This window comes from Papilio xuthus, unplaced genomic scaffold, assembly GCF_000836235.2.
Source record: "Papilio xuthus unplaced genomic scaffold, Pxut_1.1 DF825017.1, whole genome shotgun sequence".
In the NCBI taxonomy this organism is placed as follows: Eukaryota; Metazoa; Arthropoda; class Insecta; order Lepidoptera; family Papilionidae; genus Papilio; species Papilio xuthus.
Window position 1 is genome coordinate 2,307,459 of NW_013533632.1, and position 24,713 is coordinate 2,332,171.

The 24,713-nt window shown below is 33.3% G+C and overlaps 3 protein-coding genes across 8 annotated transcripts in view; 1 reads left to right on the top strand and 2 right to left on the bottom strand.

The window, feature by feature from the left end:
• Positions 1-1,635: 1,635 nt before the first annotated feature.
• sl (small wing phospholipase C gamma 1) lies at positions 1,636-12,541 on the bottom strand. Of its 2 annotated transcripts, XM_013323732.1 has the most exons (13): positions 11,971-12,541; positions 11,627-11,765; positions 9,171-9,333; positions 8,685-8,885; positions 8,321-8,436; positions 7,812-8,245; positions 7,315-7,691; positions 5,658-5,839; positions 5,261-5,438; positions 4,792-4,857; positions 4,278-4,472; positions 3,049-3,880; positions 1,636-2,140 (listed from the first exon to the last, which is right to left on the bottom strand). In XM_013323732.1, exons 1-13 carry the CDS (start codon positions 12,326-12,328, stop codon positions 1,875-1,877), a joined length of 3,507 nt encoding a protein of 1,168 aa, XP_013179186.1. In that variant the 5' UTR covers positions 12,329-12,541; the 3' UTR covers positions 1,636-1,874. The 2 variants fall into 2 exon arrangements, with proteins under 2 accessions (XP_013179186.1, XP_013179185.1); XM_013323731.1 differs by having other exon boundaries at positions 7,315-8,245.
• Positions 12,542-13,842: 1,301 nt separating this feature from the next.
• LOC106126232 (uncharacterized) lies at positions 13,843-17,002 on the top strand. 3 transcript variants are annotated; one of them, XM_013323734.1, is made up of 4 exons: positions 13,843-14,033; positions 15,072-15,281; positions 16,674-16,699; positions 16,916-17,002. In XM_013323734.1, the coding sequence occupies exons 1-4, from the start codon at positions 13,895-13,897 to the stop codon at positions 16,985-16,987; spliced, it is 447 nt and encodes a 148-aa protein (XP_013179188.1). In that variant the 5' UTR covers positions 13,843-13,894; the 3' UTR covers positions 16,988-17,002. The 3 variants fall into 3 exon arrangements, with proteins under 3 accessions (XP_013179188.1, XP_013179189.1, XP_013179187.1); XM_013323735.1 differs by lacking the exon at positions 16,674-16,699; XM_013323733.1 differs by lacking the exons at positions 16,674-16,699; positions 16,916-17,002 and having other exon boundaries at positions 15,072-16,610.
• A 717-nt stretch (positions 17,003-17,719) lies between these two features.
• Positions 17,720-24,713, bottom strand: part of LOC106126230 (Formin homology 2 domain containing) — a 52,391-nt gene continuing 45,397 nt past the window's right edge. Inside the window, exons 10-21 of one of the 3 annotated variants that reach the window (XM_013323728.1) lie at positions 24,183-24,623; positions 23,602-23,895; positions 22,921-23,445; positions 22,401-22,609; positions 22,025-22,147; positions 21,683-21,940; positions 21,191-21,408; positions 20,828-21,020; positions 20,275-20,405; positions 19,957-20,060; positions 19,539-19,577; positions 17,720-18,568 (exon numbers count right to left, since the gene is read on the bottom strand). In XM_013323728.1, coding sequence (XP_013179182.1) covers positions 19,543-19,577; positions 19,957-20,060; positions 20,275-20,405; positions 20,828-21,020; positions 21,191-21,408; positions 21,683-21,940; positions 22,025-22,147; positions 22,401-22,609; positions 22,921-23,445; positions 23,602-23,895; positions 24,183-24,623 — 2,531 coding nt within the window. In that variant the 3' untranslated portion in view covers positions 17,720-18,568; positions 19,539-19,542. The remainder of the gene's footprint in view (positions 18,569-19,538; positions 19,578-19,956; positions 20,061-20,274; positions 20,406-20,827; positions 21,021-21,190; positions 21,409-21,682; positions 21,941-22,024; positions 22,148-22,400; positions 22,610-22,920; positions 23,446-23,601; positions 23,896-24,182; positions 24,624-24,713) is intronic. The other 2 variants (XM_013323727.1, XM_013323729.1) reach the window with 2 other exon arrangements.

Consider the following 24,713-nt stretch of genomic DNA (forward strand, 5'->3'; position numbering starts at 1 on the left):
ATTTCTCTATAAAACGGAAGCACAAATTTCTACTATATCACCGATATTATATATAACTTTATATATATTACAATATATTTATAAGAATTGTAAATAGATAAATTGATAGACAAAATACTAGTAGGATTAAAGATTTTAAAATATATTTCATTTAAATTTGATAGTATCAGTTCATATCAAATATATACAATATTTTAAATTTTATATTTGCATTGTAATGTTTGCATTAAATTTTGATAAAATAAATTGAAGAAAAAAAAATAGCAAATGTTAAAAAAAGGTAAATTGTTAACAATATTTTCGTATTCAAGAAATTTTTACAAAAAAACAAAACGTAATTTTTCACTCAAATATATCATTAACTTGCCCTTATCCCTATTGAGGGTCGGCACAGCATGTACTCCTCCATCTCTATCAGCCATCATATCCTTATCTACCCCCTTCCTACGCATATCCTCTTTCACACAGTCATTCCATACTTATTTGGTCTTCCTCTACTTTTGTAGCCATCCACATTCTATCAAATATATGCCCGATTTTTTTTATATTGTTTCTAAGACGGCAGAGTTTTTGACGGAACGTTATATAATGTAACGAATTATCAAAGAATTAACACGTTGAGCGCCGCGTCAGCCATCGGTGGCTGACACTAGATTATCTATTTAAGATGGTTGATGCTCAGTGACATTTGAACTGTAATGAGCTGATTTGTCGCAAAAAGAATAACGGCCACGAATCTATTTCGAAGAAATTTTATCTGAACGGAAAACAAAACGAACTTGGCGCGTAACGTGTTGAAACAAAGTCTATAGGTATAACGTAAAAAATGTAAATTATTTTGTACTGCCATCGGAAACACCAGCCCTTTAACACCAGTGAATATAAGCGGCGCTCGTGGCCTGAATGGGATTGTGTAAGAAATTCGCGTGGCGCTCAACGTGTTAAATTAATTTTGAATATGAAATGTGTATTTTAATTCTATTTGAGCATAGTTTATAACAGAAAATAAAATATATATATAATTTTTTCGTAACATTGGTTAATTATTGTAAATATTTTTTTACATCAACCTTTTTTTATCAGTCTCAATAGTTCAATATGTGATAAGATAAAATTGTGCAGTGAAAACTCTATACCCTTTTTAAGGGAATCGTGCTGATGAAGTTCGTGTAGAGAGAAAAGAGAATTGAGCTATCTTTAATAAATATATATCGTATATTATAAATTGGTCGAATTTCAAACAATGGTCGACCACTATTATAATAATAAAGCACACTTCAAAAACTTAGCCAACACAGAAGAATTACAGCAAAAAAAAAACAAAAACGTTAAACAAAATTTGATTATCCTCTATTAATCACATAATTTAAATATTTCTTATATATTTATTTTAATACTATTTAGTTATTAAATACATTTATATTTTTTTTTTAATTTTTTTATTTTTTTTAAGCCACTACGCATACATGCCTACTTTAGATAAATGCATTTTTTTAAAGAAAACTAAAGCTTAAAAGTATATCTTAGGAAATGCTATTATTATGAAAATTAAAACTTAAATAAAGAAACAAAAAATGCAAAATTAAAATTAATGACAAAGAATTATTAAAATAGCAAGTTACATAAAAAAAAACGTTTATAGGATACAATAATTAACATTGATTTAAAATAGCAGATTATGCGACATATATAAGTATATATATTTAAATGTGCACTTAATACTATAAGATAGTACCAGTGTAGTTTAAAGATCACTTTTAAGGAACATGAGAAACACGTACAATGAAGCTTTTACTGTTAGTTGCCGTTTATATGATGACACAACTTAAACCACAGCGTCCTGATCGGCTAACCGAAGAAGGACTCTCTGCATGCTATGGCAGCGATTGCAAACGACTCGGCATGACAACAATATGCACGAGAAGTGAAGATAACTCCAATTCCTCAGAGAAACCGTTGGTCAAGCTGACGCTGCGGTAGCCGGTGCGGAGACATTTCAATGGATATGTCGCTTGACCGATGAAGTTCGGATCTCCAAAGATATCTTCGTCTTGAATCAAGAATCGGATCAGAGCCAAATCGGGATTGGCAACGTCGAATTCGCAGATGTCGTTCCATATCGGATTGATTCCGTTGTCGGCTGAAAAATATTATTTAATGTAAGTCATATTGAATATGAAAATATTTACATTTGAATTAATAATAAAATTAATATATCTGACAAGATAGATAGAAAACAATTTTCTGTAAATTTTACGACTGTTTAAAGGTTTAGACCGACAAGGATATTTCTGCGAGTAGGTATAAGTCAAACTAAATAAATAACATATGTTTAAACTAAGACATAAGCTAATAATTTATACTATATAAAATAAAGTATAATATTAAAAATAAATAAAAAAAATGTAAAAAAATCGACCCCAAAACGCGGCGCTCGCAGGGTATGGCACCCAGGAGGCTGGCGGCATTTCCCCGTTGAATGGCCAAGCTCAACCTTTGTCCAAAATGCGCACCAGCCCTTGGATCCCCTGAGCCGTAGATAAGGCGTGCGGAAATCTCCTTAAACAGCTGTCGGGCTTCCACACCTCAAGGCCCCAAGGTCTCCACGGCAAAAGGCGCAAATATATGCGGATCTTATCGCAATAAATAGTTAGACGTTATTGGAATATAAAACTGTTAATTATCAAATATAATATTCTCAGTCCAACTTAATTACGACAGCTCTCTAGCCCCCTTCTGTCAACTACAAAAAAGTGTCACGAAATCTATTTCGTACTATAACTGTCATGTCATTTTTTTCTTTTATGTCATTTTCTACCTCTAATTTACGTTTTATATATATTCTGACAGAATCAACCGCGATAGCAGCGCCTCTCACACTGTTCAGATATCCAGTGATATAAATGCATGAAATTTAAATTTAGCGTTCAAGAAAAGTTATATATTGCCAAGAAATTGCTCTTGCAATTTTAAAAGTCAATCAAAAATTTACTAATCTTTGCATCTATAAAAGGAAGAGATGAAAAGAAATAAAAAGAAAATACTCACTGACTGTCTTGGTGACCAATTTGACGCCACTGTCGTAGTCCGCGCCGATGATCTCCACCTCAACAAAGGGGCTCGCAGTGCCCCTGCCCGATTTGCAGAGGTGTCTCGCTCCGATGACGCGTAGCATCACTGTCACCGGCTTCACCTTCCTCTCAACACATTTCCTGTCTTGAGGAGTATATCTCTCATCGAACATAAAGTCCGGCTTCAGTACATAACCGCAACCTCCGTTCTCTTTGAACTTTCCCATGTTAATTTGCATCGCTTTGTCAGGTGTTTGATAATTAAGAGCCACCATCTGCGAGCCAGCGTTCCAGAACGGAGTCGGACTATAGTTTGATGAATCAATCCTCTGTCCTTTAGGATAGATACGACTCAGTTGGATCATGTGGTATTTGATGAAATACGCTTGAGACGCCTCCTGTTGGCACATGAACCGTTCTGCTTTGGTTTCGGGGAAAGAGGACATTTCGGTGAAGACGAAGACATTAGTTTTCATTTTGTCAACGTTAAAAGCCACGGAGCGGCAGTAGATAATGAGATCGGACATTTCTTTGGCGATTCTCCAGGTGCGTTCCATTTTTCTATGCTGTTGAGACCTGGCGCTGGCGCTGTGAGCAGCTACTTTGATGGCATCAAGCCACTCTAACGCTGACTCCCTGGTAGGCGCAGCCATGTCGAAGGGGGCGCACATGGTAGGACTTTGTATCCTGACCAACCAGCGCGCCGCACCGCCTTCCTCTCCAACCACCAGTTCCACTATAGCGCCCAACACATCGACGACACCCTGCTGAAGAGAACCCAACGCGGCATTTTCGTTATCCAAACATCCCTGTAAAAGTTTATTTTTGTCTACTTAATAATTGTTATAAATAAAATGGTAATTTGTAAGAATTGTGGTTATTGTGGGTGTTTTTTTTTGGTAGAAAAATGTCGTGTAATATGAAATATTAGTAAATTTACAAAAAAATCTGCTAATATTTAAAAAAAAATAGTAATTTGTAAGTTCTGTAGTTTTTTTTGATGGAAATATGTCGTGATGAAATGAAATGAAAAATACATGATTCAAAACATAAAATAATGCAGGCAAATTCTATTTGATTGATTTCAAGCAATCTACAGCATTTCTAAACTGAATCGACAACACAATGTCAATACAAAAGCAATAAGCGTGAAGGTTTAGAATTGATTGTGACAAGCAAAACAAAAAAAAAACAATGAATACTAACAGCGATATCTGTTAGATGAGGTACATCTACCTCTTCAACGTAATTTGCCGGGAACCAATGCTGACGTTTGCCTCCGTAGTCACCTCTCCACCATCCCTCGTCAGGTTTGTCCACGTTGGTTATTATCGCGTGTTTACAAAACGACAATTCATCTTCTTGCCTTGCATGGTAGTCATACAATGCCTTTACCGTCATCTAATATTTCATTAAAAAATTCCAAAAAAAAAGCAGGAACATCAAAATTTATTAGTCAACTTTATACAAAAAAATGAAAAAGTTTTTTAGAAAATTAATAAATTTTAAATCTTATATAAAGTACAATAAAATTAAATCTTGCATGTCGCACTTTTATGACTATAAGAAACTCTAGTAAAAATTAAGACCGTTTAATTTATTTTTAACTTACTAATTACGAAAAAAAAATGTTCTATGAAAAAAATCTAAGAACTTTTTGTAGGCATTCGTTATTTTTTTTAGAATTCTTAATAGTTAAAAAATAAAAAAAATATTATACCCTTGACGTAAATGATGTTGGATCCATGTATCCTGGTGTTCCATACACCGAGCAGTCATCTGGTTCCTGACATATTAAAATAAAAAATCAATCCAAAGTATAAACCTAACAGATGAAAAACATTATTTAAAATAATAAAAAAAGACAAAAGAACAATTAGTCACAGAGAATAGATTACAAAAAAAATTACACTAGAAGTTATGTCTATTCCTCCTTCATTCTACTTCTGCTTCATTCTACCCCCACTTTATTCTACTTCTGCTTCATTCTACCCCCATTTTATTCTAATTCTGCCTCATTGTACCCCCACTTTATTCTACTTCTGCCTGATTCTACCCCCACTTTATTCTACTTCTGCCTCATTCTACCCCCACTTTATTCTACTTCTGCTTCACTCTACCCCCACTTTATTCTAGTTCTCCTTCATTCTAACTCTAATTCCTACAATTTCTACTCTATTATTACTTACGGTTATTATTCTTCTTATGGCTTCCTCGCTGATGGGATATGAGAGTTTTACTTTCTTGTACAATGGATTCTTTTCATAGTATGACACCAACTCTACAAGACTCTCAAACTTCACCGTGCCAATAGAATACAATCTACCTTCCAGTCTAACTCTGCAGTGCTTGATTTCTCTCTCCGTCCTAAAATATAAAAACTGCATTAGTATATTTACAACAAAAAATATATTTTAAGCACTACACTTGAGTAATTAAAATTATTTACATCAGTTTGAATTTAGTTTAGGAAATCGACACTAAAGGCATTTCAGTGATTATTAAAGTGAACTAACATTAATGGTAGTATGTTTAGTGTTTAACAATTATTTTATATTAAAAAGTTAAAAAAAAACAATATATTACCGAAAACTGATAGCATAGGAGTTGAGTTCTTTTTCACTCGGCCTTACAAGGAAGGCTCCATCAATATTGACCTTCCGCAACAGCTCTTCAGCCTGTACTCTTGAGCAATTCGGGTGATACCAATCTTTACCTTCATGCTTATTTGGTTGCGGCACAGGATCTTTTAGTGTTATCAAAAACTCCTAAAATTTACCATAAATGTTTAAACAAAAGCTAACATGGTAAAACACAATAAAATTACTACTGCAAAATTATAAAGGATATCATTTTTTAAGCCCACTCAGTATATTGGCTTAAAATAATCTTAGTATCATTATAATTGCGAATGTTTAGATGGATGGATGTTTGTTTGAAGGTATCTCCGGAACGGCTCAATGGATATTGATGAAATTTGGCACAAATATAGAACAAAGCCTGGAGGAAAACATAAGCTACTAATTATGTTTGTTTATAATTCGGCGAAGACAGAGTCTCGGGCGACGACTACTCAGATATAGATGTGGCTGATAACTTGAAAATTAATTTTTTTAACCAATTTTGAGTGTTGCCCCCTTAGACTGTTATATTATCACTTTAATCTAGAAATTTTCAGAACACATTGATATACGTTATTTAACTATTTACAGGTGGGCCTAAAACCCATACAAAAAAATGATCTCCTTTACATAAAAGCGACTATAAACATATATACACAATAATGCAGATATATGCAAGTAAAAAAAAATAGAATTGCAAATAAGTTCAACATAAAATTATTACATTTACTGCAAATTCCACCTTAGTTGTTGTGTTCAAAATTCATGACAGTCAAATTTGGTACAGAAATAGTATGGTCCTCATAGATTTGGTACCATTTAAATTCTAAATTTCATAATAAAGTTTCTGAATGTACCAGGATTTAACATCTTATCTACAGCTGTACCAAAGTAGTTATTTGTTTTGGAATAAGGCGGTTAGTCTTTTCACATGCTACAAAAGCCAGCTTTAAAATTTTTGTCCGTCTGTCTGTGTTGGTCCAAAACGGTCCAAACGGATGGACCGATATTGACGTGACTTCTAATAAAAAGCGACTAATAGGGAAACAAGCTAAAGCCTGACCAGAAAAAGAGCAACAACGCCATGTTAACAACAACGCCATGTTAACAACAATTTCATTTAAAAGTATAATTCTTTGCCATGACATTATTGACTGCCTTTAGGTTGTCATTGTATCATACTTTGATTTTTCTTTTTGTGATATATATTAGATATCTTAATATGCTTAAAATATTTGTAGCCACAGAAAAAATCTGTAAAACTGGTGACTAATGTAAAAAAAGACATTAAAAAGGCATTAGTAAGATATAATATAGTGTTGCAATATAAAAGGTGATTGCGGCGACCTCTTGAGAGGTATGCTTTATTTATGGTCAGGCTATATTGTTAATAATAGATTTGGTTTCACGAAATATGGAGACGTCGCTGCACCATAATTATCGGTTCTCGAGGCTCGCGGGATCCGCAAAAAGGGAAGCTAAATCTCCTTTTTGGTTCATAATCCTGTATTTAAACATATTGTGCACTCAAGAAACATGTTAATATGCAATTCCACGATAACAAAGTTACGAGTTATATATAGTTAGTATATAATATATTTAATATATTGATATTTCTTTACCTGGCTGCGTAGAGGATGCTGGCGGTAATGGGTGATCAAACTGTATAGACTGTCAAAGCACATCGTCTCAATGAGATAATATTTAGTTAAGCCCCTTTCATGCTTCAATTTTATACGGCAATGGTTAACTTTGCCTTGTCGCCAAAATGATAGACAATAGTCCCCAACAAATGTTACACTTTCCCTTACAAGAAATGTACCATCACCGAGATGTGAATGTGCTTTCAGAAGATCTTCAGCTTCTTGTCTATTTCCAGTCAATTTCCCATGAAACCAACATTCCCCAAAGTGCAATTCATCCTGAGATATAGTTGTTGTTTCCATCTCAGGTTCACCGTCACTATCAATGTCAGTTTCACTTGGTGCACTGTAGTTTTCTGTATAATAAAGTTTATTTTCAGTAAGCACAAACGCATGAGGATTCCATTCTTTGTCAACGGGATCTTCCAATAACAATATACCATTTTTAATTGAATTTCTTAAATCCATATCTTTACCTTCTTCTAAACATACTGCAAATGAATTTTCTTCAGCACCGTCTGGCAGCTTTTTGTGCTTTAAAATTATCTTACGACGCATATCATACGGTGATGGCAAAGTAGTTTCATTCTTCTCAATTGGCTGAACGAGCAGCATGTCTCCGAAGACATCTTGAAATGCAGTCGCCATACGTCTCTGTTGTGGCAGCGAACAATTGTCTTCAATGGACAAAATCAGTGGATAATCAGATGCGACAAAAGCATGCTCCTTTATAGTTCTCAGAACATCAGTGAATCTTATTTTTGTTGTTAGTGTATGCCCATGGTAAATGAATGGCATTCCATCTGGACCATCCCAGCAGTCCAATTCGATGCATCTGCAGCCTGTTCTTAAGCACCTTGCATATGCTTCCAGTGAAGATTCGCTTGAGAATTGATCCCCCGTCAAATATCTAGTAAAACACAAATGTTGTTTGTACTATTTATATAATTTTAACCAATTTGTGAATGATAATTCCGATACTTACGTATTGTGAGATGATGAGATCCAGTAATGTGACAATGGTCTTGTCATATCTTGAGTTACCTGATTATGTTTGCTGTCCCAAATTGTATTATGTTTCGAAAACAACATTTCAACGAACTAAAATAAAAATTATATAATAATTAATATTTAATCTTACTAATATTATAAATGTGAATGTTTAGATGGATGGATGGATGAATTTTTGAAGGTATCTCCGAAACGGCTCAACGGGATATGATGAAATTTGGCACAAATATAAAACGTAGTCTGGAAGAACACATAGGCTACTATTTTTTTTTAAATTCCGGGCGGACAGAGTCGCGGGCGACAATTTTATATAACTATTTCATATATGTTAGACTTACTTCATTTAATTTTAAATATGGTTCAGTAATATCTCGCTGAGGATCGCGCAAGTAGTCTCTTATGTACTGAGATGTTTTGGCTTCGTCCTCTCCTAGTTTATCATGTTGTTCTATTATTAAGAATCTTTGGAATTCGCGCAATGTTATTATCGAACCATTTGCGCAATAATGGGAATACTTGTCAAATATGTCATGGACATTCTGGAAATATTAAGAGAAAAATCAAACCTTGTGAACACTCGTAATTATAAGACGTAATACGTATAAGTTAAATGTCTTACTGATATCATTATCTACTTGTTATTTCTTTTAAGTTCAATTAGCTTGTTATGATATCCCTTATCTTTATAATGGTAAAAAAAGCAATACAGAGTAGAATTTGCAATTTAACCTCTTTTAAAAAAATTTTTTTTTAAGAAATTGTATTATGTTACAAATATAAAACGTAACAAGAATTAATCAATAACTAATCAAAAGGCTACTAACATTTTCATCAAAGATCAATCTGTGGTAGAGAATTGAGAAATCGTCGAATCCAATTTCGCCACGCCTACCAGTATCGATTTCTTGGAAAATGTCGCGCAATTTGCTCGTTGATATTTTGCAGTTGATTTTAGGCAAGAATCCCTTTATTTCTTTCAATGTTAACCTGGATTTAAAAACAGTAACATGATTATTACGTATGATGAGAGAGGCGATAAAAATTTACTAAGATTGCGCAACATGGAAGGGTGTGGTCTCTGCCTACCCCTTTGGGTTACGGGTTTGAGATATAATGATAATAGGGACCATTTTAGATAATTAAAACAATTTATCAGCTTAAAACGCACAGCGTATTGCAATGTCAAAATAATATAAAAACAATATCAAGCATAGCGCACGCAAAAATTTTTATTAATACCGAAAAACATTTTGTTTCTTCAACTTTTAGAGTACTTACCTTATTTGGCTTTCTAAAAATAACCTGCCAAGGTTTCATTAAAATCTTACCTGTGATTTACGAACGCATATTACAAACACCTACTCTTACCAAAATTATAAATGCGAATGTTTAAATTGATTGATGGATGGATGTTTGTTAGAAGGTATTTCAAGAATAGCTGCAATGATTACGCTAAAATAGGTGAAGAAGGACTGGAAGGAAATATAGGCTCCTAATTACGTTTTTTATTTATCTTCGCGGGGCGACAGCTAGTTCGTACACAAAATTGGATTGTTTAGAAAGTCCGTGCCGATTTTTTAAGTAAAACTGAAACGCATCCCATTTAAATTTTAGTATACTATATAGGTACCATTGTCTCATAACCTCTTAGGTTTATGGAAAAAAAAAACAAGTGATGTTGTCTATTTTCAATGAAAATGTTGAAATTGTTCCCATTATGGGAGTTCTTGAAATAATCTAACAGGATGAAAATCGTCAAAAACACCATCGTCGCCAAAAAGCACATATCTTATGTACCGTAGCGCTTGTAATATCTGTATATCAGTTTACCGCTTGTACGACATTTTTCCCGTTAAAAAAAGAAAAGCAAAAATGCCTATAATATGCCTAAGGCATATAAAACAGAATACAAGTTGACTCATAATCAATTTCTGTTCAAATACTCCTGCAATTATCCTATATGTTCTTATATCTTATGTTTTCAATAATTATAATATATTCAAGTCTGTACGCTACGTAACGAAAATCGGCACGAACTTCAAAGCAAACCTATTCAATCACAGATAAAGTAAAATAAAACAAAAATAATTAATTAAAAACATTATCATCATTGAAATTGTTGCAAGTGCAATGCATATAATTGAATGCAGCTTCAGATGGCAGCCAGCTAAAATACAAAATATCATAATACCAATGACAGTAAAATTATATATTCTTATGACAACTATGCATTTATTTCCTTTCAACATCTACTCATATATTTAATCAATAAAGAACTTTAAATACATATATAGACCAAAGAAATTATTAGATCCAATGTGCAGAAGGGATACAATATTACAAAAGCACAGCATCTCATTGTCTATTGGATGTCACATGATTCTTGTCTATAGTTAGCATCTTATATTTTAATTTTTATCATGTATGCCTTAGTATATTTACTACTATGAACTAAGCGCAAATATGTTTGTTAACATAATGTTTGAAATTGAGTGTTTACTTCATCATCAGCTCACTATAATCTCCACTATGGGGCTTGGAGTAGATACTTAGTGAGCGGTGACTGGGCTATAGTCAACCACTCTAGCCCAGTGTGGGTTTGTGAGTGGTTACTTAATATATAATAACTGTTGTGTTCATTTTCGCTACATATAGTGAAATACATAGAAATATGGATTCTACAGTATCTGTGGTAGTCATTAAAATTCTGTTGCATTTTTCATATGGTGAGGGATCAAACAAGGAGACTGCATAATCAAAATATTTCCCCCTTTTACAATTGTAATGTTTTCTCATTGGCTAGTCAGTCGCTCGAGCAAAAAACAGCGCAGAGCTACCCAAGATTTAAATTGCTAAATGCACAGCGCTTACCCAGCGCACCCAAAAATTAGAATTTCAATTTCTCAGGTATACGAAATTAACATGCCCTACCCAGCAGTCACAAGATTGAATGCGTGTGCAATAATTTTACCATATTTCAACACTAAAAATTCAAGCGGAAAATTTTACAAAAACTTCTTAGGTGTGGAAGCTAAAAATAGACACTTATGTAAATCAGGGGAGAACACAAGCGACAAAGTATATTTTATTACACACACTGTGCTACAGCAAGATAGATGATTGATAAAATAAATAAGAGTTGAGGTCCCAAATTTTACACTATTATATCAATCAATGAATATGTAAAATTATAGTGATAGATATATTATTACAAAGATATATATGAAAATAAAATTTTGAATGGTTTTATATGAGGGGTGAATTACAAAAAAGTACTTACTTTTCATGTGAATTTTCTAATGTATAAAACTCCCTTCTTAACCACCTCTCAATTTGTAGTGGATATGGTGTATTTATAGATTCTTCTACTAGAAACCTAATTCCCTTCACCCATGTTTCAGATTCCTTGTCCGTTGGAGCTAAAACACAAACAAGCTATTTTAAATCTAGACCAACATCCCAAGTGGCAGTATAGTTAAAGATATTAATAGCTCTAGCCATGGTAAATTCTTGCTAGATTCAACAATATTAAAGCAATGAATTTTTAAAAGACAAAACTAGAAAATGGCGTAATGTCAGAATAAGTATCGATTTTTTTGGCTATTTCTATTAAGACAAACTTACCGACAAAAGACGCGGAGCGCAGTTTAAACTCTGTTCCATAGTAGATTGTGAAGCATTTCGAATTTTCTAATTTTTTCATCTCATCAGGCCACCGCTCGAAGTCCTTAGACGATTTGCCGAATCTAACTTCCTTGATATCTCTAATATCCCAATTACCTTCCAGGGTATGTCGCTGAGGCGTTCCATTTCGGAATAGAATTATCTGATGTGTTTCTCGACGCACAGATAGTGTGCGACGTTCAGGTCTTTTTCTTGGATAAAACCTTAGTACAGAACACCCCCGTTCCAAGTATGATATTAATTGATCGGCCTCATGGATAAGCCTTTCGTTGGCCCCTTTGTAATAAACAGAACTCATGGCACTTCCTTTGTTGGCGCAGTGCGCCTCGAAACTGAGACTGAATTGTGCCTACATGGGGAGACTTGTCTGCGGGATATGTAAATCTAAGTTAATTTTCTTTATTGAATAAACATTATGAATATCTGTACTCGCACTGCAAACACACACAATTGCCCGATTTTGTTTGACTGACATGACATTGCTAAACCAAATGAATGAGTTACGAGTTGTGTTGCGAATAGCTATGGATGAATGAGTGAGTGAGTGATGTAAAAGATTAAATTTTAAAAAAAGGTAAAATATGTTTAGCTTACTTTACTTCTGTGAACATAGAAAAAATATGCTGACATTGTTTCTAATGACATATACTTTATTCTGCCTATCTAGAAATCTATTATACTTTTAATAATCGAAAAAGCCAAGAAAAAGAAGATTAATTTATTAAATTTCGTTGCAAAACTTTCTAAAAAATAATTATATTCATTTAGCATTAATGTTTAAACACGGTATCTAGAATGTGACTTTTAAATAGCAAACGATATTATATCTCTGTTTATACATGATTGCTTTGAATTTCTTGTGAGTTTCTGAGGTAAAAAATTGATGACAACACCACAAAAAGATTCATGTCATTCTATTTCTCAAAGTCACGCATTTTGCCCATCTCTAGTTGCTGTAACGAAGTTACAGTAGCGACAGCCACAAGCGATACTTGCTATAGTTAAATAACTAATAACCGTTGATGCAATTTCAACGTGTCAACCGGTTATACTTTTCTATCAATTCCACTATTAAACTAATTGAATTTCCAAGACGTAATATGCTTTAAATAAACATTTAAACATTGAATCATGAATAAAGTTTTATTAAAAAGAATTTAACAGACTTACAAACATTGTTGTTTCTTAAAACTTAGATGTTTAATATTTAGATATCATATTAGATGTAATCTTAATATTAATATTAATTATATTTTAATGGGGAAAAATTTGATTGTTTGTTTGTTTGCATTGAATATTCACGAAAATTACTGAACGAATGAAATCAAAATTTGGTACACCGATAGTCTAGAGCCAGAGAAAGGATATAGATTGCTATTTAACGCGAAAAAGAGGGTTTTATTGTGGGGGTGGAAATTAGTATAGAAGTATCGTATTTTTTACAGTTAGAAGTTGAAGCTTGAAACTTATTTTTAGGCTATTAATTTTATATAAATGATTATGACATTCAATGTTTGTAAAATCTTTTGACTTCACAATATTCCTAATTACCATGATCTCTATAAATTAGTTAATGGATAGGCTATTGGTTGGAAGAAAATAGCTTTTGCATCGTTCGCTATAAGTTGAAATCTAAACCACCTCTAAAAACCTCTGCCATCAGCCCCAAAATGGAGATGATCAAATAGGGACGAAATACTACGCCAAATAGCCAGTCCATTTATCCTTTCGATCAGTGCCAATTATCCTTTCTGGCAATATAGAAAGAGATGACAGCCACTGTCCATAGAGAAAAATATATACTGAAAATTGCTTGTCTTTGAGTTTTTCGTAGAAGGGTAGGCGCTTAACGTCTTGAGTGAAAATGCTCAAGCGAACTTTTCATGATTTAATTGAAATTAAAAAGAAAGTCGCAAAACTGGAGAAGTCCAAAGCAGGTAAAGGTGCTAAAAAGCGCCGCCGCATTATCGTGAATTCGTCTTCTTCTGAAGAAGAACCTTCGGGTAAGTGTAATATGTTTTTTCTTCTTTAAGCAATACGTCGCAGTTCAATCAAATAATTAAACAACTAATGTGCTAGTTAGCAATAAGTTCGAAATAATTAAAAATATAGCAGATAAATAGTAAAATCAAATTGTCATAACAGTTTGGAAAAACAGATATTTTAATAAAAATGTTGATGCGACAATTATTAGTACGTTTTTTATCACACGTTATTAATTTCAATCATATCTTAAAATGTGTATCTGCCTATCTGCGTTGTAAATAAAAATATACATATATATTGATTCATTCAAACATGTCCAATCATCAAAATGGCTGGCACCTTTGTCTTAAATAATTGCAAACATGTACAGAACTTTTCCATCCAATATAACTCTATCCGTTATTTAACTTTGTACCAATTTAAAGCCTCAATATTTAAAACAGACAAACATCACATTTCAGCCAAAATGTTTGTGATAAAAAACTATAAATGAAATGGAAAAATGGCCACCATGTATGACAATTGACATTTCTTTGCTACTTAAATTTGCTTTAATAAAAATTACATATACATACTAGTCACAGGCAACTCAACTAAAATTGATTGATTGAACTGTAGATCAGCTCATGATTCACATCTTAGTGAACCAGGAGCTGCAAGTTTAATTAATAAGCCACAGCTCAATCATTTAAGCCTATGTGAGCTGATCTTTTGAGTCAGTTTAGAGCTGATTTACACATCTCTAATAAATACTTGCTATATTGATGGAACTGTTGAGACTGATTCATAATTTGTGATATAAGATTGCTTGTAAAAGAAAAGGAAAGACAAGAAAACAAAGAAATGTGCAGTATCATTTTCATTGCTAGAAACTAAACAGATCTGATTGATTTGTTTATTTTATTCCTTTATTATGTTCCACCAGCCCTTTTTATTCAACTTAACATTATTTTAGGCAATATAAGTTTACTTATTTTTTCCAAATCTCACCCAAACCATCGTTCAATGTATATAAATGTATAAATAGCAAATTCATTTTAAATAATTGTCACCAGATACCCAATCCAAATCTTTGGAGCGCAAAGATGCGCCAATGCCGGTGGTTTCTTCGGTTGAAAAGCCGGCCGCAAAAGGCCAATCACCAGCCACAAAAGGCCAGTCGCCGGCCGCAAAGGGCCACTCGTCGTCGCGGCTGAAATCGCGCCGCAAGCGGTCAAGCGCGAAAGCATCACGGGGTGGACATAAGGATGCGAAGGCTCTAACCGGTATACAGATACAAGATAAATTTTGGCGAACTATTACCAGGAACATAACTATTGCAACGGCGGATCTTCTAATGTATTTTAATTGCCTTTTCATATTTTACCGAAGCCATTCACAACAGGATAGACACTTAGACATTACGCGAAACACACTGGAATGAAAGCTTAAATGTCTGTTATCAACTGGTTACAATTGCAGGAGTCATTTGACTTGCCTCAGTTGGTCACATTGGAAGAGTAAACCAAGTCCTCTCCCTTCAAGGCTGGATCCGCCCTTGCCCGGCGGGCGAACGACTGAGCCTGCGTCTCGATCATTCGCCCTTTTTTCCAAACGATAAAGCGCGATTCTAAGCCATGGTACTGCACCTTTGTATTTGACTCACAATTTTATATTGAGTAACCAATAACACTAATGTTAGGTGAAAACTATTTTGCAGAACTATTTAGACTAACAAACTATGTTTTTAACAGTTAAGTAATATGAAGAAATTTGTTACATTTATAACAATGTCTGCAAAATACATCGCCACTTCTTAAATCGGACAAGATTTAAAGGTGCTGTGCGTGGTCTCAAATATTGTGTGTCTGGTTCTATCTTTCTATGTACATGGTTGATCTGTCTTTTGGACATCATTTTAAAATCATAATACACTGATGAATATGTCGAGAGTTGAGTTGTAATCAAAATCACATACAATTCATAATCATTTTCACAAATCATCAATCTCTGTATGAAAATGTAAATATTAAATTTATAAATTATTAAGGCCAGCCTTATAAAAATGATAATTTATAGTCTAATAAGATAAATCTGTACCGTAAATAATATTATGCAGTTTGAAGATAACCAAATAAAAACAACATCTTTGCAAATAGTAAATGTAGTAGTTATTGCCAAAGATGGTTGTTGATAACAATTTATTGCTGTGAAGTGTCAACCGTGCTGATATATCGAAATTAGTAGAATATCAATATGTTAGTAAACTAATTTTGTTTGTAATTAATTAAATGATTTTTTTATGTTTGTTTCCAAAAGTCAGTCCGATCAGTAATATAAAAGGATAGAAAAGATAAAATTGCATGCAAAAGTACAGCTGTGACTTGATGGAATATTGCTCGTATTTAGCGTGCAGCACGTTTCTTTGTATAATTGTTTTCTTAATGTTGTATGAAAATGTAAGTGTTGTAGTATTTTGTTTATGTGTGAATGTAATATTTATATTAAATATCAATAGACATGTGTATTTCCAAAATCTTTCCATTTTACTTTATTTGCCAAATAGTCTTAGTTTTATACATAATTTACACTTTGTAATAGAAAATAATAGTTTAAGGAATTCTTGGGATCATTTTAAGTAATAAAAAAATTATAACTACATTTAATTCATGGTTTAGGTTTTGGAAAAGTATGCAACAGACAGGTTAGTACTGAATGTATTTATTTATTGTTTCCTTATATTAATTTTATTTAAAAAAAACTTATATATTATGTAAAAAAATATAATATTTAATTATTGATGTGCTTGATTATTAATGCATATGAATGTTACATTTTGGCTATCTTCAATGAAATTTGTAAGTTCTTATCTGCTTAAATTGAATACATTAAGATTTTTTTATCTGTTTGTGCTACATAGAGCCAGCACCGGATTCCACCAGTGGAGCTGACCGGCCTCGCTCCAAGAAAGGAAAAAAAAAGCGATCAGTAAAGAAGTAAATCCCTATTCATTTCGTTTTATTTTGTATACCCAACAATCTCTTGTCTTTTATAGCTCTACCACATTATGTGTTGAATATAGGAAACTGGAAAATACAACAATTTTTGACACTAGCATCTGATTCTGAATACAAACCATTTAAAAAATTTCAGTACACAAACATTTGATTACTTTGAATTGGGAACTAAAAGATTGTTGTATGGGCATGTTATGAGGATGAAAGAATCACATGTGGCTAGGAGAATGGTAAGTATGAGTGTGAAGGGGTACATGGGTGGAGGTAGGCTTATTAAGAGATGGATGAATATTGTGAAAGGTGACACGAGAAGGGGGTGATGACTGAGATGAAGGTAGATAGAATGAATGTCATGTCTATTACGTCATGTATTTTCATGAATTATTGAACGAAAATATTAATTAGTGGCCTAAGTGTTCTTATCGACTATCTTCCACATCTATGCCAAATAAGCGGGATCCATTCAGCTTTTCTGAAGATACTTTGAAACAAACATTCGCATTTATGATATTAGATTACTATTTAGTATTAATTTAATGAAAACATTATATAAATTAACATATTTCATACTAGACGAAAAAATAAGAAAAAATTATAAATTTTCATCTATCAAACACTCGTATTATTGTGTTTCTTCCTTAAATATTCTTCAATATTATATTGTTTGGTGCACATAAGGGAGAGGTCAAAATAATAAAACGCCGAAGTAAATGGTCAAATTTATCTTTATTTACACTTAAGTATTTACAATCACAATAAATATTATAGTAATAACAACATGTTATATAGATATATGGATAAACCAATTAGGAGCTACTTTATTTTTGTCAGATTTTATTAATATCACTACAAAGTACAGGGTTATTGCAGATTTGTATGGAAATATATGGAACAAAGAAGGCTCACATATTTAACAAGTTTAACTGTTACTAGATACTTGCTTATAGTACTATCATTAATTTGCTAAACAACATGCTGGTTAAGGATTTAATCTTATACAAAGACTTTTATAAAACAATTTTAGCATTTAAAAAATTCAATTTTTGTTATTAAAATTCAAAACAACTCCATTTGTGTCAACTGTCAATTTTTTTATTGTGATTTAGGAACGAGACTTTTAAGCCACTGTCATTTAATTGATTAGACATAGATAACATTTCTGAATTTGATTTGCAATGGACTAAACTTACTTCTTATTTTTGTTGCTAAGTTTTATTGATATTAAGAGAAATATTAATAAGAAAAGTAGTCATTAAGTATAGTTTGGATTATATTTTTTAACGATATTACTGCAGATAATAAAAACCAACGCATTAAATGCATAAGGTTGTGAACAATGTCGTAATACTTGTTTTTTGTATCTCATTCAAACCAAAAATTTCTTTTATATTTGTTCCTTGTTTATCACTATATTTATCACTAAAAAGCTGTGGTGCAAATAATATTTCCAAATAGCGTCTTTGTCGTAATTAAATTAAGAAAATATTACAAGCTTAGTGAGATTCCGTTTGAATGTTAAGATAAGATCATTTGCTTCAGAGATGTTGTCCGAAGATCTGAAAGAAAAATAATTTTCTATTTTATTTCGTTATTTACATGCAATGAACTATATTACTACGTACCAAACTACATTACTATTTACTATCCACGTATAGAACAGACACCGTTAGTTAAAAGTTTGCTTCAATTTGATAAAGTTAGGATTAAAATTAAAGTTCGCTGCAGCGCTAACAAAAGTTATGTCGTGTAGCCAAACAATAAAATGTGCGGCGCTGGTTCGTTTTTATAGGAAAGTTATCTCGCGAGCAAAACCCAAGCACCCGGGAAGTCGGACTCGTTCAAATTAGTAATACAATAAGAAGTCGCAAATGCATTGAATTTTTAAATAAAGAAAATATCGACCGAAGTGTTTTAATGTCTATTTAATGATAAAATGCTTTGACTTTACATATCTGAAAGCCTCCAGAACACAACCAGGCTTCATCATATAGTACTAGGCTAGCAATGTAAGGCTAGATTCAGGTCATTGCATTTTGACTAGATAGTTAGGTTCGACGCACAAGCCGCGTGATCGATCACGGGCGATGTCTTTTCTATACGTGGTGTTATTACACGATGCAATCTTTATGGTAGCTGGTGGTTAACTGCGTGCGCATCTTTGTTTAGATAGGAGCCAAGTAGATCGATTGCAGATGTATTATATGAAAAATGAATTCTGAAAATTGATGGATGTTTCTCCCTCCGCATCTCTTTACATCGCGCTGCCGATACCTAAAATTGTAAGAAGCATCTCATGCGTAATTACGAGCTGCTATAAAGTTTGTATCGTTTTATACTTCAACAGCCCTAACTCTCCTGTCAGTTAGATATTTAGAAGAAAGAATATATAATATTTTGCCTGTATAAACAATAATTTTAATAACAGAGCCAGTGGGGTTCGTGTCCTGTGTGTTAGTAAAAAGTAGTAATTAAATATATTACTTCAAATTGGCGACCTTGGCTTTAAGCTTGTATAATTCAACTTACGCATCTAAACGCCATCCCCTCCATCTAATGTCCGCTTGACTGTAATAAAAAAGAAATTTAAAAAAGGCATTAAAAAAAAATACGCAAGCTCATAATTTTATACTAAATTCGCGACAATTTATTACAATTTCGAGGTAAAATAATAGAAATACATAAGCGCCGGCAACACGTTTTTGAATAAAATAGAATTAACAAATAAAATGTTTCAGATTCGTAAATAATTTTCGCATATGCGTTATCGCTACATATTTCATATACAATTAATAATGTTATAACTAGTTGTATGGGTCTCCACTGCATTACCGCTTGTATTGACATGTATTGTCATCCCTTTCATTCTGTTTGACAAAACAGAGACAACTATATTTGTCATTGCAAGAGCCAATGCAGTGAAGAACCACTGTGATATTGAACTTACAGTATTTTTTATCAGAAGAGATTCTCTGCCGCCTCCTTTCTCTTGGCACACTTCTAGTTTTGCTTGTTGCAGATCGAACCAGACTCTCCAGGATTTCATCGCCACTGTAATACAATAGATATCAAATGTAATATAATTAATTTCGCCATATTTTTGTTTGCATTTGTATATTTCGTGTTCTAGGGAGCCTGGTGACACATTACACAGGTATTCACCCTAATTTGGACACCAGTCCCCTGCCCTTAGGAGAAAAAGAATAAGGTTATTTTATTATTCTATGTATGTGCGATGTGATAGATTTGGATGTATGGAACTCACTTTATGAAGTTCGTATCTGTGGTCTGATATTTTCGTCTGCCGTCGGTCACCGTGTCACCATCAGCCCGCAATAATTCTTTTAGAGCGCAATCTGCCGCATAATCTCCATTTTTATTAGAGAAATTCCCGACCTGGAAAGATATTACGTGCCACACTTTAATAAAATCAATACAATGCATGTACAGTCAGGGACCTTAGCGGTGTTCCACTAACAGAAACATAACCTACTTTTGTAATGGGACAAAGTCCGTCCCTTCTTATAAATTAAGCAATTAGGTAACAGTGAGTTGAGCATACTATTGTCCAAACTTTTTTCGTACGAACAAAAGCTGCAATTGGTTATTGTTGCCGCGTCGTCGTATCAATACGAACCATTCAAACTACTCTTGCTTTTAAGTTGGAATACCGCCAGATGCCCTTATAGTATGTGCAAAAGTTAGTATATAAGATGCTACGCTTTTTATTTTAAAAAAATTCACATCTCAAGAGATTCATAAGATAAGTCTTATGAATAATCTTCGGTACATGGTCCGATATGGTATAAATTGCTTACGTCAGTGATCATTTTCCCTCTAGTCTTGTTTCTCTCCCGGTGATTGGCTCGTTTTTCAAGTTGCTGCAATACCCGCTCTCTGGTAGTACGGTATTCAAGTGCGAATTCAGCAATTACTTTGAGGAACTCGGATGGTTTTGTTTTAACCACCTCCGCTGGCGGAACTCCTAAGAAATACAGGAACTTGCTATACCTGTAAGAAGAAAATTGTCTCATCTTTCTGATATATGCACAACCTTGGGGATAATGGATTTGAATGTGAAAAATAACAAGATTTCATACTCAGGATTTAAGTGGGACTTTAGAAATTTACGGTAAAAATAGTTCAAAAAGGACACTTCTAGAACAAATAATAATATAAACCTTTTCATAATTCTCTTCTTGATTACACCTAAAATAATGATTCTTTCAGCGGCATCAATTAAAAACTCATTGATTTTAGTTTTGCAAATCTGAGCACTGTCATGTTTTGCCACCCTCTTCATGTGGTCCCAGGAAGCCTTGCAGTCACATTCTAATTTGTGAAGATTTGCAGATAGAATGTCAAAGTCGACTTTGGATGCTCGAATTACTGGTCCGACCTGAAATAGAATATGCATAGGATTTAGTAAAATTTATTCAAAAAATTTACCCTGAGAGGCATTTCTTATATTTGCCCTGGACAGTTGGACAAAATAAGTTGGTAAAGTGCCATCCAAACTTCATGGCAGCAAGCAAATTTGCACGCGGTGCTGCGCCCAACACAATTTTAGATATTAGCGGAACGCGCTCGTAAGCGCTTGCAGCTAACCACGAACCGTCATAAAGTTTGAATCTAGTTATAACAAAAGGCTTTAAAACTACTACTAATCTTACCTCGCTGAAGAAATCCGTGGTATCAGGGAACTTCTCAATAATCATTTCACAAATGTGATACAAAAGCGGATGTTTGTGTACCGTATCCTTTACTTCCATAACTTTAGACAAATACTCCAATCGAAATCCTTTTACTTGGCAACCATTAAGAAAGCTTCCTACAGACCTCAATGTAGATAATATCACTTTAAACGTTTTATTCACTTTTAACAATTCAATTCCTTGCTTCAGGTCCATCAATGGTTCACTAATTTCTTTCTAAAATGCGCAAAATATATTAATTACTAGAATTTTGTATATTATTAGGTTTCAAGTCTGTTACTGTAAAATTCTATGTCTTACCTCCAAATTATCAAAGTCTAGTTTAAAGACCCAAAGCTTAAGTCTTGAAGACAATTCGTTAATGGTTGCTAGAGCGAGCAAGAATTGCTCGGCACTTCCAAGCGGTAAATCCGGATTGGCATACTGAAATTGTTATTAATTATTATAAAAATCTTACAATTTTTCAATTTGTATCAGGTGAAGAGTTACAATTATCTGTATTTTGAATTTTACTTATGTTATAAATACGAATGTCTGAATATATGTTTGGGTGGATGGATGTTTGTTAGAAGACATCTGCACAATGGTTCTCGATGAAATTTGACATAGATGTGAAACATAGTCTGGAAGGACAAATAGCTTAAATTTTTTTTATGCTTTGCACGGACGGAGTTACCTGCGCTTCTTGTATTTTAACTTTTTCTTCTTCTGTTGGAAGCATTGTCAATAGTTTCTCTATCCCTTCTCTTCCTATGACTGTCGCATCCATTTTCATAATAGCCGCCTTGATTGTCTGCGGTGTTGGCAACTTTTTCATTGCTATGTTGATGGCATTTGATCGTTTAGCATCTAATATAAGATTCCTCTTTGGTTCCATTAGTTTCTAAAAGTATAATAAGCGATTTAAATTACAACTTCGTTTAACAAAAGGGTTTTAGAAAAGGGTACTTGGAACACATGCTTTTTCACAATGGGGATGAATAAATGTATATATAAACTCACCTCCTATAACAATAGACCAGCCAAACCGCAACCATGAAATAAAAAAAATAATTTAATTAAAAAACTAAAGTTTAAAAAAAAACATCTGTTATGATTGTATTTTGCCTAATTATTATTTAGTAATGTGTTTAATAATTCCACAACAAAATTTGACAATATAATTTTAATGATTAGATTTTATTATTACCGACATACCTTAATAATTAAATCATTGGTTCTAGATTCAAATAGGTGTTCTAACATAGCTGTGTCCACGGGGACTTCTGGGAGTTCATCCCAAATGAAACCTCCAACTTTGGACCTTATCGGCGGAGGTATAGGATTTTCTTGGATTTCTCGCCAAAATAGTTTCACAGTCTTTTTATTTTTCTTAATAGTACCTCTATCACAATCTTGCCCTAAATCAAGAGGTAATGATGGCGGTGGATTCGGGACACTATTCTTCGTAGTGTGATACTGTGAGCCAGGCATTGGGGGAGGCATCCCTAAAGACGGGAACATATTAGGTGGAGGAGGTGGTGGACCACTGTTTCCGTTTTTGGTCGGGGATGTCATTTCATCGTCTGAATCTTGTTTCAAATCAGAAAAATCCAAATCGCATATATGAAATTCCCTATTCAGCCCACTTTGCTTAAGCTTTTCCCAATGCAAATCATTTTCTGATATTTTTAATTCAGGTACTTTGGTACTTTTTTCGATACTAGGACTTTTTATGATTTCTGAAAAACACAATAAAACATTTTATGGAAAAGGGTCTTGACAGATAGACGGACGGACAACAAAGTGATCCTATGAGGGTGCCGTTTTTTTCTTTCGAGATACGGAACCCTAAAAAATAATGATACTATATTTATATTATTTATTTAAAATAATACCTTTCGATTGAGATTTTGCTAATTCCTCTTTGGCTTTTAAAACAATCCCCGCCATATCGGCCACTTTTAGTGGTTTTTCCTCTGCATTGGGACTCACGGGGTTTGTTAACATTTGTGCGATATCTTTTATACTATGTTCTCTGTTAATTATAATTCCTCTGTCTTCCTTTACATCAGACGAGGTTTCATTTTGTTTTTGCCTTATCGCAGCAAGAGTGTCTACCGCATTAACAGTGTGACCTAAAGTTCCATTTCGTAATCTCTGTTTTAGACCACCGGTGTATCTCAAATTAGCTGTAAGAAAAATTTCGTTCATATCAAAAATTTATGATAAAATTAATATTATAAATGCAAATGTTTGTTTGAAGGTATCACTATAACGGCTGAACGGAACTTTGGCATAGATGTTGAACATAGTCTGGAAGAAGACATAGACTACTTATTAAGTTTTTTAATGTCGAGCGGACGGAATTGCGAGCAAATGCTAGTATTACAATATATCGATACGTAATTTATAATTATGATCAACATCGAGCAAAAAAACCATGCAAGTCAATTAGTAGGTTAGTTAAAAAACAAACCGTTTTTCAAGACATCTGGTAAATAGGTTTTTGGGAGTCTGCTCTCGAAGGGTTTTTCTTCTTCTAAAGAACTATTGATTCCATTGCTGGTGTATTGCAGTTGGCCGTTTAAAGTACCATTACTTTTGGTATAATTTTCTTCAGCGTAAGTAGGAGAAGTAGGGAATTCTCCGTTGCTTTCCGAGTAAGTGGTACTTGTACGTTTGCGATCTCCATTAATGTTACCAAACAATCCATTGTAAATATCGCTTGAGTTATTTAGCATTTCTTGTTGTTGTATTATATGATGTGCTTGTCTAGCAAATCTATCTTTTCTTCTTTTCCAAGCCGGTGTCAGATCTTTGTTCTCTTTGTTATCGTTTATTGTTGGTGAATATGATGTGCGAATGTTACTGTTTGATTTAATATCAGAATCCGTATGGTGGGTGATTGGCAGTTTAGCTGTAGAAAGTTAGTAAAGTAGTAAAAAACACACTTAAATTTGATTTTTTTAAGTATAATGCGATGAATCCACACAATGCATTAAGTAAC